Source organism: Eucalyptus grandis, chromosome 5 (genome assembly GCF_016545825.1).
Source record: "Eucalyptus grandis isolate ANBG69807.140 chromosome 5, ASM1654582v1, whole genome shotgun sequence".
Classification (NCBI taxonomy): Eukaryota; Viridiplantae; Streptophyta; class Magnoliopsida; order Myrtales; family Myrtaceae; genus Eucalyptus; species Eucalyptus grandis.
This window is the reverse complement of record NC_052616.1, coordinates 9,173,822-9,189,373: the sequence shown is the minus strand read 5'-3', so window position 1 is coordinate 9,189,373 and position 15,552 is coordinate 9,173,822. Positions and strand designations below refer to the sequence as shown.

The following is a 15,552-nucleotide window of genomic DNA, read 5'->3' as shown; positions in this document are numbered from 1 at the left end:
TTGATTTCCATCTTATCCGAAACACTCGAAAAGTTTCGGTATCTCGAGAAGCTGTAGAAGAAATTTCTCGTGAAAACCGAGGTGCTTTCGCACGGTTTCTTTTCATAATGTTCAAGCTCTCGAAAATTACCCTTTCAAAATTTCGAAGGGGCAATTAAGTTTTGGTTTCTTTTTCTTTACTAAAGCAACATCAGAAAAACTATATTCATTCATTCACATAAGTTATCTGACACGCGGAGCAGTCGCCAACTGGCGCAAGTGGGATCTCAAATAAAAAATATATATATTAATAGTGTAATTATCTCATGGTTCCCATGAACTTGGTCGTCTAATAGGTGCAGGTTCTTGGCATTTGCCGGTGCTACGAGTGGGACGTCTCACAATTCGTCCAGATTCAACGAAAATTCAAAGATAACGACATAGATAATTAATGAAATTTTAATTTGTGGAATTTGGCCTTTACTCTTAACTCAAATCTTTAGACTTTTGGTATATGATTCATTTAGTTCGTGAAATGATAATATAAATTATTTTATATAATTTATTGACTAAATTGAATATAAACCAAAAGTCCATGAGTCACATTCGGATCATATTATATATTGAGTCACAGTTGAAAAATTATACTAAACAAATTAAATGTTCAAAATTCATATAATTTGTATTATTTTCTCAAAATTCAAACTCAACTCTTAAACCGGACTCGATTGTTATTAGCACAAAAACATCTCCGCTTCCCAATTTACAAAAATACCATAGAAATCGTTTACTATCGAGCTAATTCTCTTAAAAATACCAACTTTAGATCAAATCCCAATTTCATTCCAAATTTTATTGTCTAAAAAAGATCTCAAACTTTGATTCAAATCCCATATCTCCCCATGCATCCAAAAATCATCACTAATTTTTTCAAGATTATCAACATCAGGATATTGTTATTGTCTCATATGAAGATAAGCTTGTTTAACCCACCGGTGGGCAGCTGAGTTGGGTTAGCTTTGGGCACTTCATCACAAAGGTCCCATGGTCGAAACTTTGCAACTGTTAATATGTCTTAAGTGAGGGGCCATGGTGATAGGATCTTATGCTAGTCTCCCTTGAGATATAGGGGCCCGGCCGTTCGGTGCCATTTAGGCACGGGAGGCCCGTGGTAGAGTCCTCGGTTACCAAAAAAAAAAACGATAAGCTTGTTTATAAAAACCTCGGGTTATGATAATAACTAGCCCTAATATTGATAATTTTGAAAAATGCAATGGCGATTTTTGGATGCATGGATAGATTTGGAAGCATAGTGAAAATTTAATGCTTAAACAAAGAAGAGTTCGGGGCAAAATTATGATTAGACATAAAGTTATGTGTTTTTTCACTTTATAAAAATTAGGCCTTTAATGTCATGGACACATGTCACCTTGTGCTTCCAGTAAAACCTTACTTTATGCGATCGTAAGAAGATAGACTAAACGTTGATTCGCGGATTATTGTACAAAGGACGATCCCAATCGGTAAGACATTCGGCGTTTAGTACTCTTCTAATTTATCAATGACTACTGTACAGAGTCATCTCTTAATTTTTTCCGCCTACCGAAAGTTCTTTCCAACAAGTCAAACACGAATTCCCCTGTGATCTACCAATGTCTCTCCTCCCAAGTTGAGTTCAACATAATCCATGACTCGGCAACCTCAAGGACCGATGCAGGACAATTATTGAGTAGGTGTAGTTTGGTGCAAAGAGCGAATCACGGTCGAGATCCAATGCTATCATGCGGATGAGAGGGACAACTCGTCATGTAGCGAGTGAAAATGTATGGAAAAGGACGCATTCACACCTAGCAACATTAATCCCAGAGTTCGATCCACTAACCCAATTCAAACAGGAAGGTTCCGATAGCAATCGAGAGTCCCTTTCGGCCCTGGCAATGTGCAAATCTTTTCTTATACGTTAATGCAAGTAATAGAAAATTTTGTCGCCCCCGCCCCCTCATAGGGTCCAAAATTTGAAGAAAAGATCACGTAGGCCCGCCCTACGTGCAACGTGCCCGATAGATTCACTACGAAATCGCGCACTTTATCCCTTCCAAGTCAGATCAATACCCAACAAGAGTAAAAAACAACTCTCTCTCTCTCTCTCTCTCTCTCTCTCTCTCTCCATGTTACAAGAGGTCGCCTCAAATATGGTAAAATGACTCTGCGGACTCCTTTCTTCAACCATGCCTAAACCCTAAAAAGTGAGTGTTGCGATGGAGAATATCCTTGAGATTGTTCCATAAGTTGTGAGGAGGGAATATTCTTGAGAATGTTCAGTGAATTGGTACAAGCTCTACTCCAAATGGACAAGCAATCTCACTTCACCGTGACATCAAAGCTCTCTTTCTCGCTCCACACATAGCACATAATTGTTCATCCTCGAGGTAAAAAGATATTTTAGTAATTTGAAGATTAAATTCGTGCCAAAAAAATTTGTATAGACTCTGAGAATTTGACTACCGATCAGCTGAATCCTATCAAGCAAAAAAATCTCTCAATATAGAATTTATTAGACAATTATGTGCATTAGGTACTTGACCTAATCATCAAGTGGCCCGAGCCGGGGTGCTAGCCTAGACTCACCCTTCTTTTAAGAAATATCATATTCTCTTCATAATACAAGTGGAGCTTAAGTGGACACAAGCATATTCATTAGCTTGAGCTGCTCGGGTATATCGCCAAACTCATCATCAGGTTTAGTTGGCACATATGATAATTTTTAGGAAGCGCTTAACTTATCACTTTTGTTGGGTTCCTTTTGTAACAATCACACTAGTTTCAAGCGGGTTAAACCCTCTAAAGAAATACTCAAGTGACCAAAAATCTAGTGACCATTTTGGGTGTGATCTTAAGGGCACGAATTGTACTTTTCTGGTTAGAAATTAATTTTTGGAAAAGAAATAGATTTTTCTATTCTATTCTTAGATAAATTTTTGAACAAAAATTTGTGTTTGATAATAACATAAAATTTATGTTCCTGAATAAAATTTCATTTGAAAATAACACAAAATTTCTCCCTTTCGGGAAGTAGCAGCGGCAACTGATGGCCGGAGGGCAACTGGCGGCAAGCAATGGCAGGCGATAGCAATGACGACGGTGAACGATAGGCAATAACAGCATGTGGGTGGTCGACTAGTAGAGAATACGTGTAATGAGAAAAAAAAATTCTTATTTTTGTTCCAAACATATTTATGGCCAAAATTTTATTCTAAGAAAAATGAAATTATATCACCAAACGGATTTGTATTCATAAAATAAGTCAAATAGAAAAATTGTTCTGGAACAGAAATAAAACGATTGTCATGTGCACCATAACTTTTCTATTTATTGTGGGGTTTAGGATGCCTCAATTCCTCTGACTCAAAAAAGTGACGTACTGGTCGATGTCAATCCGCATCCCTTTTTTCTTTACCATTCTAGAAATATGCGAATGAGTGGTGCCTTGTACTAGTTTGCTTCTCGGAGTGATCGTCATTTGCCCCATTCGATTGGTCTGGGCAGTCCCCCTTCGACCCATGCACCTATTGAATAGGGTCTGCTCCTACAACATGTGTAATGGTTTGACCCTCCATGGGGGTCAACCTCAAATGTAGTACTCAGATGACCCAACGAAATGTAATCTTTACAACTAAATCTTTATGAATCACTAAATCTCTCCCCTTCAATGTGAGGAAAAGATTAGATCCCCAATATAAATGCTTTTATCGATCTTTTGACTAAAATATTGTGTTTCGAGCGCTTGAGGTAATTCATAACTAGTACTACAACCCGAGCTTTTTGCATGCTCTATTTCATAAATTGTGAATATATATCTTCAACATTGGTTTCATGAGTTCGAGATTAATTAGGATAAATTTGAACAAATTACCAAAAACAGAATATAGTTATACATGCAATAAAAAAATCAGAAGAGTTGGCAAAGGCCCACTTTCCTCAAATAAGGATGAACGATTTGTACCGTAGTTGATCTATAAAAGTCCTACTTTTGAATTTACACTATCTTCTACTCAAATGAACATCATAATAATGTAAAGACGTAAACCTTTTTTCCCCATGGGTATATAATAAAGACTAACTTTAAACCGCAAGTAAATATATATTCTTATGATATTTTTTTCATAGTAAAAGCATGAGATGAATAGAGCAATAAAGGCGTTATCTTAAAAACCTCTCTCGCCTACACACCCTCCGTGATTGGCACTCTTCGGTGGAGACGGCTCTTACAATTATGGAAGGAAGACACTAGAAGTGTCATAAAATGTGTATCAAATTTTACTTTAGTACCAATTTTATTTTAGACCAGTTAAGTGCCACTTTAAAATAAAATAAAAAAAGTAATCACTTAAATGTCAATTTTGATTTGAGTTGTCAGAAATCCATTGTTGCCATATTTTATTAATTTTTCGATCTTACGTGACTCGCTGGCGTGCTCAATTAACATATGACCCATAAACGATGTCATATAGTAAGTTAAAAAGTAATCACTTTAGTGCCTATTGTTATAAAAAAAAAAAACAATTACTTCATTGTCAATCGTTGTTAAAAAAGTGATTACTTCAGTGCCAATCTTAACAATAAAAATAATCATTTTAGTGCAAAAGAATGTTACCTCAAATAAAAAATTTAATAATAAATGCCGCATAATTTCTCTGGTAGAAATTTCTTGCCAAAGACACTTAGGTGATCATTTTCTTATGATTTTGGCACTTAATTGAGTTAGTGAAAACTTTTGGTACTAAAGTGAGCATCGTACACATCCTATGGCATTTATAATGTCCTTGTCCTTGCAATTACACGTGAAATATCCCTTCTTTTCTATAGTTTATTAAAAAAAATCTAGAACATTAAATTTGTCACACAAAAAAAAAAATCCCTTCTCTTCTATAGTTTAATTAAATCGTTTCCATCAAACTACTTTGGCAACAAGAACCATCCATTTTACAAAACAAAGCTACACAAAACATAAAAGTTGCCATTACCATATGCTTTTGAAATCAGAATGTATGATATGCCCCGAGTGATCCAAAAATTGACCATTTCACAAAATAAACAAGTACTTGAAGGCTCCAACTTAAAAAATAGAAAGCATCTAAAAAATCTATTTATTTCGTGAAAAATGAATGATTTGAAATATATATATGTATATATTTACAAATAATCGTTTATATTACTTATAGATATGAAAGAACGAAAAATAATTTAATTATTTATAAAAATATTTAGATATAAGTTGTATTCGATAATATAAATATTTTCTATTAATTAATTATTTTAAGCGATACACATGATTATTTTTAGAAAAAAATTTCAAATTATCCATTTTCCGTAAAACAAACGTAACGATGGCTCATTCGTTTCGCGGAAAATATTTTCCATGAAAATGTTTTCCGATTTTCCAGTGTTCGTTCAATGGAAAATGAATTCTTAAGGGAAAATATTTTCCATGTAAAGGAAAAAGTCTTATAAATTTGGGGAAAATGTTCTTTTCAAAAGTGGAAAACATTTTCCTTACTTGATCTCTCTTATCTCACACATCTACAAATCATCACTTCCTCCTCCCCTTTATTCTTCTTCTTTTCTTTTTTTTATTCGAATTGTTTTTAAATTGTATTTTTATTTTTTTATTCAAATTATTTTTAATTTTTTTTTTTTTTTTTTTTTTTTTTTTTGTTTTCATCTTCTTCTTTTCTTGGCTAGTCGTCGGTTGTCACTAGGTGAACCTCAAGGTTGTCGATCTCAAGCTCGCGCTCGTCAATCTCAAGCTCGCGCTCGTTGATCTGGCGAGCCTCGAGCTTGACGCTCGCACTCACCAATCTAGTGAGCGGAAAATATTTTCCTTACCGAACACTGGAAAATATTTTCCGAAACATTTTCAGATTTTAGCCGAACACCAGAATATATTGTCATTTTCCTGAAAAATGACTTATGGAAAAATATTTTCCGGAATAGGACTATTTTTCATGAAACGAATGGACCCGAAGTATAAATAAACGATCTTGAACCAAGTATTAACTACTGAAAAAGCACTCTAAATAGAAGATTCAAGTCAAAGATATCGAGATAAAAATGTTCTGAGGAGACAGAGGGGTTTGAGACCCATGGTGTTCGAAGAAACATATGAAGAGAGAAAATGGGTTAATGAAAAGTCCACCGGTTTGTGAAGTTCCACCTTCTGAACTTGATTATTTTGAGAAATGGGATTCTTTTAAATGGCATAGGGTAGGACTTTGTCGATTAAATGGCATAGGGTAGGTTCTTATTCTCGATTAGTAAAAAGGTGCAAAAACAAAAATCGGGACGTGTGGAATTTCGAGACCGCACATAATCTTGGGTCTTTTCATTGCAGTTCAATTATTGGGTTTCTGACCAAAAATAAAAATATTGGGTTTAAACTATTAACTTATGCCGAAAAATATCGATAATTATTACGCGTTGAATTGGCCTTGGTATGAGAATTGAGTAGCTGTTATTCTATTATAAAGCGGCAGCCGGCAAGGCGCAATTCTCCCCCATATCCCACCCATTACTCTCTTCCGATTTTCTTTTGTCATGAGACCAGACATACTATTCTTCATGTACGAAACATTCGGATCGCCTAGCCAAAAAAAGAAAAAAAAATTGAAATTATGTACATGTGGCAACCGCATAAGATTTTATGGTTATGTAAGTGATTATTAATTGCTCGAATGCAAATTATATATATACCCGCCTCACAAAAATAGATTACAAATATAACCTATGATGTTCTTGATAATAAGAAAGTTCGCCAAAACCCATTTTCACAAAAAGGAAAAAAGAAACCAATCCTTAGATTCAAGTTAATTTCACAAGAATATATTACATCTATAACGACATAAAATAAGTTAAATTTCAAGACTATTAGTTTAAAATTGAGGCGAATCGATTGCTCTAGACCATCGTGGGTCGGTTTTTGGCCAGCACCAACAAGTCAAATTTGAATGCGCTACATCAATGGGATCGATCAAACTGGTGGGAAGGTCAAGACTCCAATAATAATAATCTCCAAAAGTGAGCTGCCGTGCACTACCAAGGACCCTCGAAAAAGAATGGTGCTCGCTCGTTGGTACCCTGCCTCCCCATGTATTCACCACTGAAATGGAGAGAGAGAGAGAGAGAGGAGGAGAAGAGAGGGGAGCTGCACGATGATGCTTCTTCATCCCTTTTTGCGGGTGATGGAGATGGCGCAATGGTGAGCCAGCAACACTCCACGTGGCGCGATCGAGTGGTGGGGAGATAAAGCGGGGGGATGGGATTCTTTGACCTTTTGTCGCGTCGGGATTTGGGCCTTTTCCGCAAAATTTAACTTCATTTTCCCTTTCGTCAAGCGTGACTTGGCTTCGAACTCGTTTCGGGAACCACTCTTTTATTTATTTATTTATTAATTTATTCATATATATTGTTGAGGGTTCCCATCCTTTTCCTGATTTTAGGTCAGGAAAAGCCGGTTTTCTTTTTTTTGTCGGTAGGAAAAGCCGCTTCGGAACGTGGAAAACCGACGAGATATCATCTTTTCTCGAAATGGGAACCCCTCCCTCCGAAAGCGACGCCTTGCTCCTGCGGGGCATATCGCTTTGTCCCTTTTGCTCGGGCATATGCTTTCTCCGGGCCATTGATTGAAATTTTCATTCCCCCGACACCCGTATCGGAATGGGGCGAAGCGGTGGGGCTATCTCCCTATAGCCAACGTCGGGAAGGAATTGACCGGTTGCGGACCCGCCCAGCCGGCGTATATGACCCCTAAATCAAGCCGCGATCACTCGTTTTTGGTACCTCGTATGCAATTGTAGGACATGACTCGCGCGATATTAACGAGTTAGAATTGCTTCAGTCGATGTGTGGTGATACGTTCCATTTTCGCACTCTTTCAAGTCAATATTGTCGCTACCATGAACAGTAGCATCATCTACAGCCAACTGGGTGGGATATTGAGAGCGGCACAACAATTGTTTCGAGGTCAAGTCATCGGTCTTGTCGGCTATCGCCCTCAACCACCTCCCTCATCCCCTTCTTCCCTTCTAGTACTTCTTTTATCTTCTAATTTAGAATCATCGATTTTATTTTTTTAGTAATTTCAAGTGCAATGTTAAAAAAGTCCAACTGAAATGTTAGCCACGCCAATTAAAAATAAGGATCGTCGTCATTTATGTGTATTTAATAAGAGTGCGCATCAATCTCTCGAATCATATGACAAGTAGGGTTTTATTTAATGGCATCAATATGTGATTTCTTGGGGATGTGGGCAATGATAAAATCATGTTTTTTTTTTTTACCCTCATCTTAAAACGCAATTCTAAATTCCTCGATTTATCATTTCTTTCTGTCTTTTGTTTTGGCACACGCGTGATCAAGCGACAGTTTTAGCCTAGGAGGGAAAAAAAAGGGGGCGGCGGCGACAAGATGGGGCGCGTGAGCAAAAAGGTCACGCGAGATCCGAGCAGCGGGTGAGTCACCAACGGCCAGAAAAATACCGAAGTCGATGTCTCCCCGACGTAGCGCGTGCAGCACGCGCCCCTTAAGGCGCGTGAGCCCGGTTCGTCGAATCCAATGACTAGGTCGCGAACGCCCACGGGATTTTCGTTCCTTCCCGGTTTCTTTTTTTTGGTTTTCCATTTTCCTTTTCTTTTTTTCTTCTCGCGTGGTGCGCGCCCCGGTCGCGTTCGCATCGCCTCGATTTCCTGTCCTCCCCCCTTCCCACGCGCGCGCGGCGACGACCCGCGGCCGACGCCCCTGGACGTGGCGGAACCGAGGAGGGAGGGGGCAGAGGGGAGCGCTAGCCAATCGCGTCGCGCGTGGGCGCGACGCGCGGTGACGTGTCTCGTGGGGCGGGGGCGGGGGCGGCGTCTGGTCCCCGCCCCCCTCCCCGCGTGCCCCACTCGTCCTCGTTTCGCCACGCCGGCTGACCCCTCCCCGGCCGTTGACCACCCTGCCCCGCCTCTTCCCCTATCCCAACAACCACCGCCGATTTTTCAATTCCTCTTTTTCTTAATTAAACTCCGGTTTTTCCTTTCTTCTTTCTCGGTAATTTCGTGGTTCCTTTCCGCTCCCGGAATTTCCTTCTTTTTTTTCTTTTTTTTTTTATAAAAGAAACGCGATAATTATTAATTACGAATTCGCGCACTGGCTGACGTCATATAACAACCCCGCTTTTCTTTCTCTTTTTTTTTTATCGGTGCCCCCTTCAATTTTTCGCATCGGGTTTTTGGATTTTATTTAATAATCCATGGATCGACGTTTGGATTTTCATTGGATTTCGATCGAGACCATACGTGATATTAGCGGCACGTTCTTCTGGGTTGGGGGGATATTCCTTTGGTTTAAGGTATCTATCTTCCTAAATGTTCTTTTTTTTTTTTTAATAAGGGAGGACTGATATGTATTTTTAATTGCGTAATTTATACGGATTTTTGGCGTTTCAACGCTCAAGTCAGCCACGGAGGCATTCAAAAAAATGAAATTGCCCCTGGAGAAGCGGCTGTTCGATTCCTGTTAAGGACCTTTTTCCGCTTACTCGACCGCTAGAGCTAAATTCAAATGTATCTCATGGATTGAATGAAGTCACGTATCACGGGCCGACTTGATGTGTACAGTATAATATGTTAATACTTTCGTCGATAGTGATTAATGAGGACACTTTTCACGCTTAAACACTTTTACGCGTGACAATGAGATAAGCATGAGACTCGATCTCGTCATATAAATCATACGTCTTTCATCGATCCTAACTGAAGAGAGCCGTGTTTAGGGCCACATTCACGTTTGAAGGTTCGCCCTACCCTTCTTCCTTCTTCTGCTCATGTAAGAAAGACGCGACGGCCTCGCGTTATGGAATTCATTTGGCACATTCTATGAAGCAGAGATATGGAAGGACTATTCCCAAATTTCCCATTTTTAATTGATGACGAGTCACTAGTGATCTCATTATGTGTTTTAAACTCGAATAGGAAGTAAATTGGAATTTGTTAAGAGCGTTCTGATGTGACTTTTTCGAAAGCACGTAATTGGTTAGTTAATGTGTATAGAATGTGGTGTTTGGATAGATCCAACGCATTATTAACGGGACCAAAAAAAGCAGATTAAAAAATGAAAATAGGAAAATAATTATATATCCCCCGAAAAAAAAAAAAAGAAGGAAAAAAAGATGGGAACCCAAGAATATAACCCTAGTTCAGCTGATGATGCATCATCTCAATCCCACACTTGTTAAACCCCCCGTCCCCCTCCAGCTCAAGTCGTTTCCTTCGACGCGTGCTCTCTCTCACTCGTACGCACTCTCTCTCTCTCCATATCTCTCTCGAGCGCCTCTCCGATTTCGTCCTTCCTCCTTCCTCCCCACCTCCGCCGCCGCCGCCGCCGCCGCTGCCGCCGCCGGCGGTTGTTTCCGGAAGGCTCAATCCAATCGCGCGCCGCGCGGTTTCTGAAGGTGAGCGGCCTCTTCAATCCCCCTTCTCCCCCTCCCTCTTGCATCGCGCGTTCGTGATTTCGGCTATCCTTTTTACCGAATTTCCGTTCCGAGCTCGCGCTTCGTGCGGCTGCGGAATCCGTCGGCTCCGCTTTGATTTGCTGTAAAGTCGGGTCCTTTTGCTTTCCGGGTGCGTTTGTCGTTCGGGAGCGAAATCGGGCTCTGAATTGTTCGGGCTGGCGTGGCCGCGCTGAGCGGAATTCGGGACGAGATGTGCAAAGATGGTTTTTTTTTTTTTTTTTTTTTGATGAAAGAACTCTGAATCTTTCCAGCCTTTTCCCACCAATCGAAGAGGGCTTGTTCGTATCCTCTGAAATTATCGGAAGGATGTTTTGGCTTTCTAGCCTTGCTTCTTGCTATTTGCATCTTTTTTATCAATCAAATGAAAAAAAAAGAAAGAAAGAAGGATTTTGGACAACTGTTTCGATCAAAGCAAAGCTTGTTAATTGTTTCTGGAGCTAGAAATGATGAAATCATTGTCTCTGTTTCGCTAGTTCGTTTCGTGGTATTTCTCTTCTTTTTTCTTGATAAGCAGAGGTGAATTTCTGAAGCGCCGTGCGGATATTTCGATTGAATCTCTGTGCTTTGCGGAGGTTTCTTGCGTGTTCTGTTTTCGTAGTGATTTGTCTCCAATCGTGTTTTTGAATCTGAACAGTGACCCGGTCCCCTGCATGCCGTCTTTCATTAGTATCTCAATTCGTTTTGTCTGTTTGAACATTTGCACTGTGTCAAGATCCGGTCTAGTGAATCTTGTTACTTGTCCTACCGTGTGCATTAATCTGTGAGCTCCTGAGTTGGATATTGCGGGAAAAAATCGCCCACTTCGATGCATATAGTTTGCATCGTAGATTTGTGCAAGCTTTTCTTTTTTTTGCTTCCCTAGTCTGAGATTTTCATACTGCTTTTTTTTTTTTTTTTTCCATTTTCTGTAGTGTTTTCATCTGATCTGCATAATCTTTTTGCCTAGCTTAAGATCACGAGAAAAGCAGCTACTTCTTGGTTTTTACTCTGCCTGACCAACATCTTGTTCATCCCGTGCTAGTTCGGTGATCTCGTCCACGTTTGTCTTTATAAGCTGTTGTCTTGGACAACATATTTAGCTACTACTTTTACTCTGTATGTCTATTGATTTTATGGATGTGACGCTACTTATTTGTTTAACTTAGCTAATGCCTGTGTGAATGATTTCCTTGCTTTGATTTTCAGGTTCTCAGTTGCTTTGCTTGGTGTTTGCAATCCGTATTTGCTCTTTTCTCTGAGAGTAAGACATCTTAAAATTCTGTTGACTGGGACTGAAATTAGAATAAAAAATTTGTTTTCTGGTGGAAATCGTGCATTGATCTCTTTTTTGTATATTCCACTTTCAAGCACTTTACATGTGTGAGAAATGTAGGAGCTCTGTGACCTGAGGTCTCTGATAGACGATGTTTCATGGTAGTTTAGTGTAGTGCATCCTTTTTGCCCATTCAATACTGGGAAATGTAATCAGGGATATGTGATGTTCTGACCATTCGGTAGTTTATAACAGTTTTTTGTTTCATTTATTGGTGGAAAATGATGTCCCTTTGGTTTATAGATATGTAGCTCATCACTTGTGTGGGCCAAAAAATATGCCAATCTGTTGCTACAGTAGAGGGATGTTTAGTGAACAGTATAAACTCCGAGTAAAAACTGTCAGTCAAGTGGTCTCATGTGATGGGTGGACTCTTGAGATTATAGGGTGATCGATTCATTTGTGTTAGCATCTTCTTTAATTTAATTTTGATAGCATACTTATTCCTTCCTTGTGAACACCAGTGACTATTATGGTTAAGAATTTGTTGAGGTCAATATATTTGCCACTGAATTATTTACTCTTTGCAGGTAATTGAGAGTTATGGCCTCAGTCTACACCAATCATACATCCTGAGGTTCTTCTAAGCTTGTGGAGCTGTGATCGTTAAAGTTCGGCGTTAAATTATTTATCAAAAATGGACCGCAAAGATACTTCTGGTTTTGTCAGTGGGGGAGGCATGTATGGCTTCCACTAATTTCTAACTGTAGTTTTGTAGCGTATAGCATTATCCCGGAAGTCAGGCAGACTGTTATTGCGTTGGCATTAGGTTTGGACTATTGGCATACACATTGGCACTTGGTTACGATATGGATGCTGGGTTCCAGAATTTGGGTTTTAGTGTGCAGTATTCTTCGAACCCCTTCAGTCTCTTGGGTGGTTCTATGCAGGTTGGGGGCTCTAAAGGTGATTATGACACCATCTTAAGACTCAATTCCCCTGGCTCTTCCTTTCATCTGTCACCTATTCCGCAGGGCGTCAAACGCAAAAGGAATTCGATTGATGGAACTATGGAGCTGCAGCAAGTTGGCTCTCCGCTGTTCCTTGGGCTAGGCTGGTGTTCTAGTTCTTCTGACAGCAAGGGTAGCTCGGCAACTGCTTGCACTGCGATATCCTCAGCCAAGGAAACTGAGGGGGAGTCATCAATGGTTCTTGATTTGGATTTCACCCTCCATCTTGGATGTGATAAGATGCCATGCCCAAAGAAAGTCACTACATCAGATGCTGAAACATTCCAGATGCAACCAAAGGTTGACCTAGAATTGAGTCTTTCAACTGGTCCCTCAGAATCAGGTGTCACCAACGTTCATCCAGATTCCCCGCCATTTAAGCTGGGGAAGGGAGTTTCATTGGCAGGCTGTTTATCAAGTGCAGAAGTAGAATCTACACCACGCTTCTGGAAAGCAAGCGTCCCTCTGCCCCCACTGAACCAAGAGGCTGGCTTCTTCCTCAACCAAGATGCCAGAAATGCGGCTTCCTCGTCGATGGTTCCAAACCTGTCTTCAACTGTAATAACAACGCCAAACAGTCCAGTCACCTGCACTTCCGGGATAACAAAGAGGCTGCCGCAGCAGCGTAGTAGTACAAAAATTTGTCAGGTTGAAGGATGTGGAAAGGGAGCGAGAGGTGCTTCTGGTCGCTGCATTTCCCATGGAGGTGGCCGGAGGTGCCAGAGACCTGGCTGCCCCAAGGGAGCTGAGGGCCGAACAGTCTTCTGCAAGGCACATGGAGGTGGCCGGCGCTGTGAGTCCCTTGGGTGTACTAAAAGTGCAGAAGGACGTACGGACTACTGCATCGCCCATGGTGGCGGCAGACGGTGCAGCCATGCTGGGGGTTGCACTCGTGCTGCCAGAGGGAAGTCTGGTTTGTGCATAAAGCACGGAGGTGGTAAGAGATGCCAGAAAGAGGGTTGCACGAAGAGTGCGGAAGGCCTTTCCGGCCTTTGCATCTCCCATGGAGGCGGCCGACGGTGTCAGTCAATAGGCTGCAGCAAAGGGGCTCAAGGAAGCACTCTGTTTTGCAAGGCGCATGGTGGTGGAAAGCGCTGCACCTATGCAGGGTGCACCAAAGGCGCCGAGGGTAGTACTCCGTTTTGCAAGGGTCACGGTGGAGGAAAGAGGTGCTCCCACCAAGGAGGTGGGGTCTGTACCAAAAGTGTCCATGGGGGAACAGCTTTCTGTGTAGCCCATGGGGGAGGCAAGAGGTGCGCAGTGCCTGGGTGTACAAAGAGTGCGAGAGGACGAACTGATTCCTGCGTCCGTCATGGTGGGGGTAAGAGGTGCCAAGCTGCTGGGTGTAGCAAGAGTGCTCAAGGCAGCACTGACTTTTGCAAGGCACACGGTGGCGGCAAGAGATGTGCCTGGGGACATCCTAGGTCAGGTTTTGGTGGGGAAGGTAGCAGCCCATGCACCGCGTTTGCTCGTGGGAAGACGGGTCTTTGTGCACTTCATAGCGGCCTTGTTCAGGATAGGAGGGTCCACGGTGCCATGGTCGTGGGCACCATGGTGCAGAGCCCCACGGTCACCCAACTCGAGAAGGCAAAAGAAACCGTGACCACAGAGAGCATGAGCATTGACGTGACCAGGATCACAGGTTCTGAAGTGACTTCATCTGGCACAGCGTACTCTGGTCTCCAGCCCTACGGTCTCGGCAACGCTCATTACCCTGTCACAGATGGAGGCCTCTCATCCATGTCTGTCTCTGTTCCAGAGGGTAGGGTCCATGGCGGAAGTCTGATGGCACTGCTCGCGAGCGGCTCTCCTCTTGGGCCAGCTAATGCTGAAGGTTCAGTTATCGATCAATCTAAATCCGTGAAGTCCATGGTCCATTGGAGCCAGATGTAAGCCACGATGTCTACTTTGCAACATATCCTGCCGTGTCGCAGATGGAGTATCAAGTCTATAGTATCCCCGTGTGTTTTGCCTTCTCCTCTCTACTGGTTTGCTTAGTTTTATAACGGCGACTTGCTTGTAATTCATTGCAGGGATAAGTCGTTAGGTGGTTAGTCATTGATGCGTCTGAGTCCTGTTTCTGTCTCCGCGTCCCTGCTGTAAATATTTTATGTGTATTTTTAGCTGGTTGGCAGCTATTGTACCTGTAACGTCAAGTCGGTCCTCCGGTCTGTCTGCCTGGGATTCTGGTCATGTAATAAAGCCTTTGTTATGTGTTTATGTTTCTGGGGGCGAAATATAGCTCGTGAAATTTGGCCGCTCTTGGTTTATGTAAGATAAGTGCCTTCCCTCCGAGATCATCACATTTTGCTTTCTCCGTTCTGAAATCCAGGATGGTTGCTTTTTCTCTTTTGATAAGGTGCTCCTGCATTCGTTAGCCTTCTCTGGATCATAGAGAACTGAGAAGAAAGATACAAAACTTGAGTCTAAACGGTGGAGTCTGGTTACGATAATGCCGGTATCGATCAACGGATGAATCCAATCTCATTAGTCATTGGACAGAGGATGAAGAAGCCATACATACGTCTGGTTCCATCAGGTTGCAGAAGCATCAGGGGTCGTCCTGCCCGAGACAATTTCCAGCGGTCGGGCTGATGATTTTTCGCCTTTCAAAGACGTCCACGTCGTTAATGAGTCGTCGTAGTCGGTACCAGCATCGTACGGTCTGCATCATAACTCGGCTAGATCCCCCCTTTTTAAGTTAGGCTCGCACGTGCGTTGCAGCATATCTGAGAGACACGGACACGATGTTTTGGTACAATGAA

General features: G+C 41.5%; 1 protein-coding gene across 2 annotated transcripts; it reads left to right on the top strand.

Moving 5' to 3' along the window:
• Window positions 1–10,222: 10,222 nt before the first annotated feature.
• On the top strand, window positions 10,223–15,076 carry LOC104443942. 2 transcript variants are annotated; one of them, XM_010057501.3, is made up of 3 exons: window positions 10,223–10,465; window positions 11,711–11,765; window positions 12,368–15,076. In XM_010057501.3, exon 3 carries the CDS (start codon window positions 12,647–12,649, stop codon window positions 14,678–14,680), a length of 2,034 nt encoding a protein of 677 aa, XP_010055803.3. In that variant the 5' UTR covers window positions 10,223–10,465; window positions 11,711–11,765; window positions 12,368–12,646; the 3' UTR covers window positions 14,681–15,076. The 2 variants fall into 2 exon arrangements, with proteins under 2 accessions (XP_010055803.3, XP_018729890.2); XM_018874345.2 differs by lacking the exon at window positions 11,711–11,765.
• The last annotated feature ends 476 nt before the right edge of the window (window positions 15,077–15,552 follow it).

What these genes read in the sequence shown, in the direction of transcription:
- LOC104443942 (XM_018874345.2), top strand. Translation starts at nt 12,647, where the DNA reads ATGGATGCTGGGTTCCAGAATTTGGGTTTTAGTGTGCAGTATTCTTCG.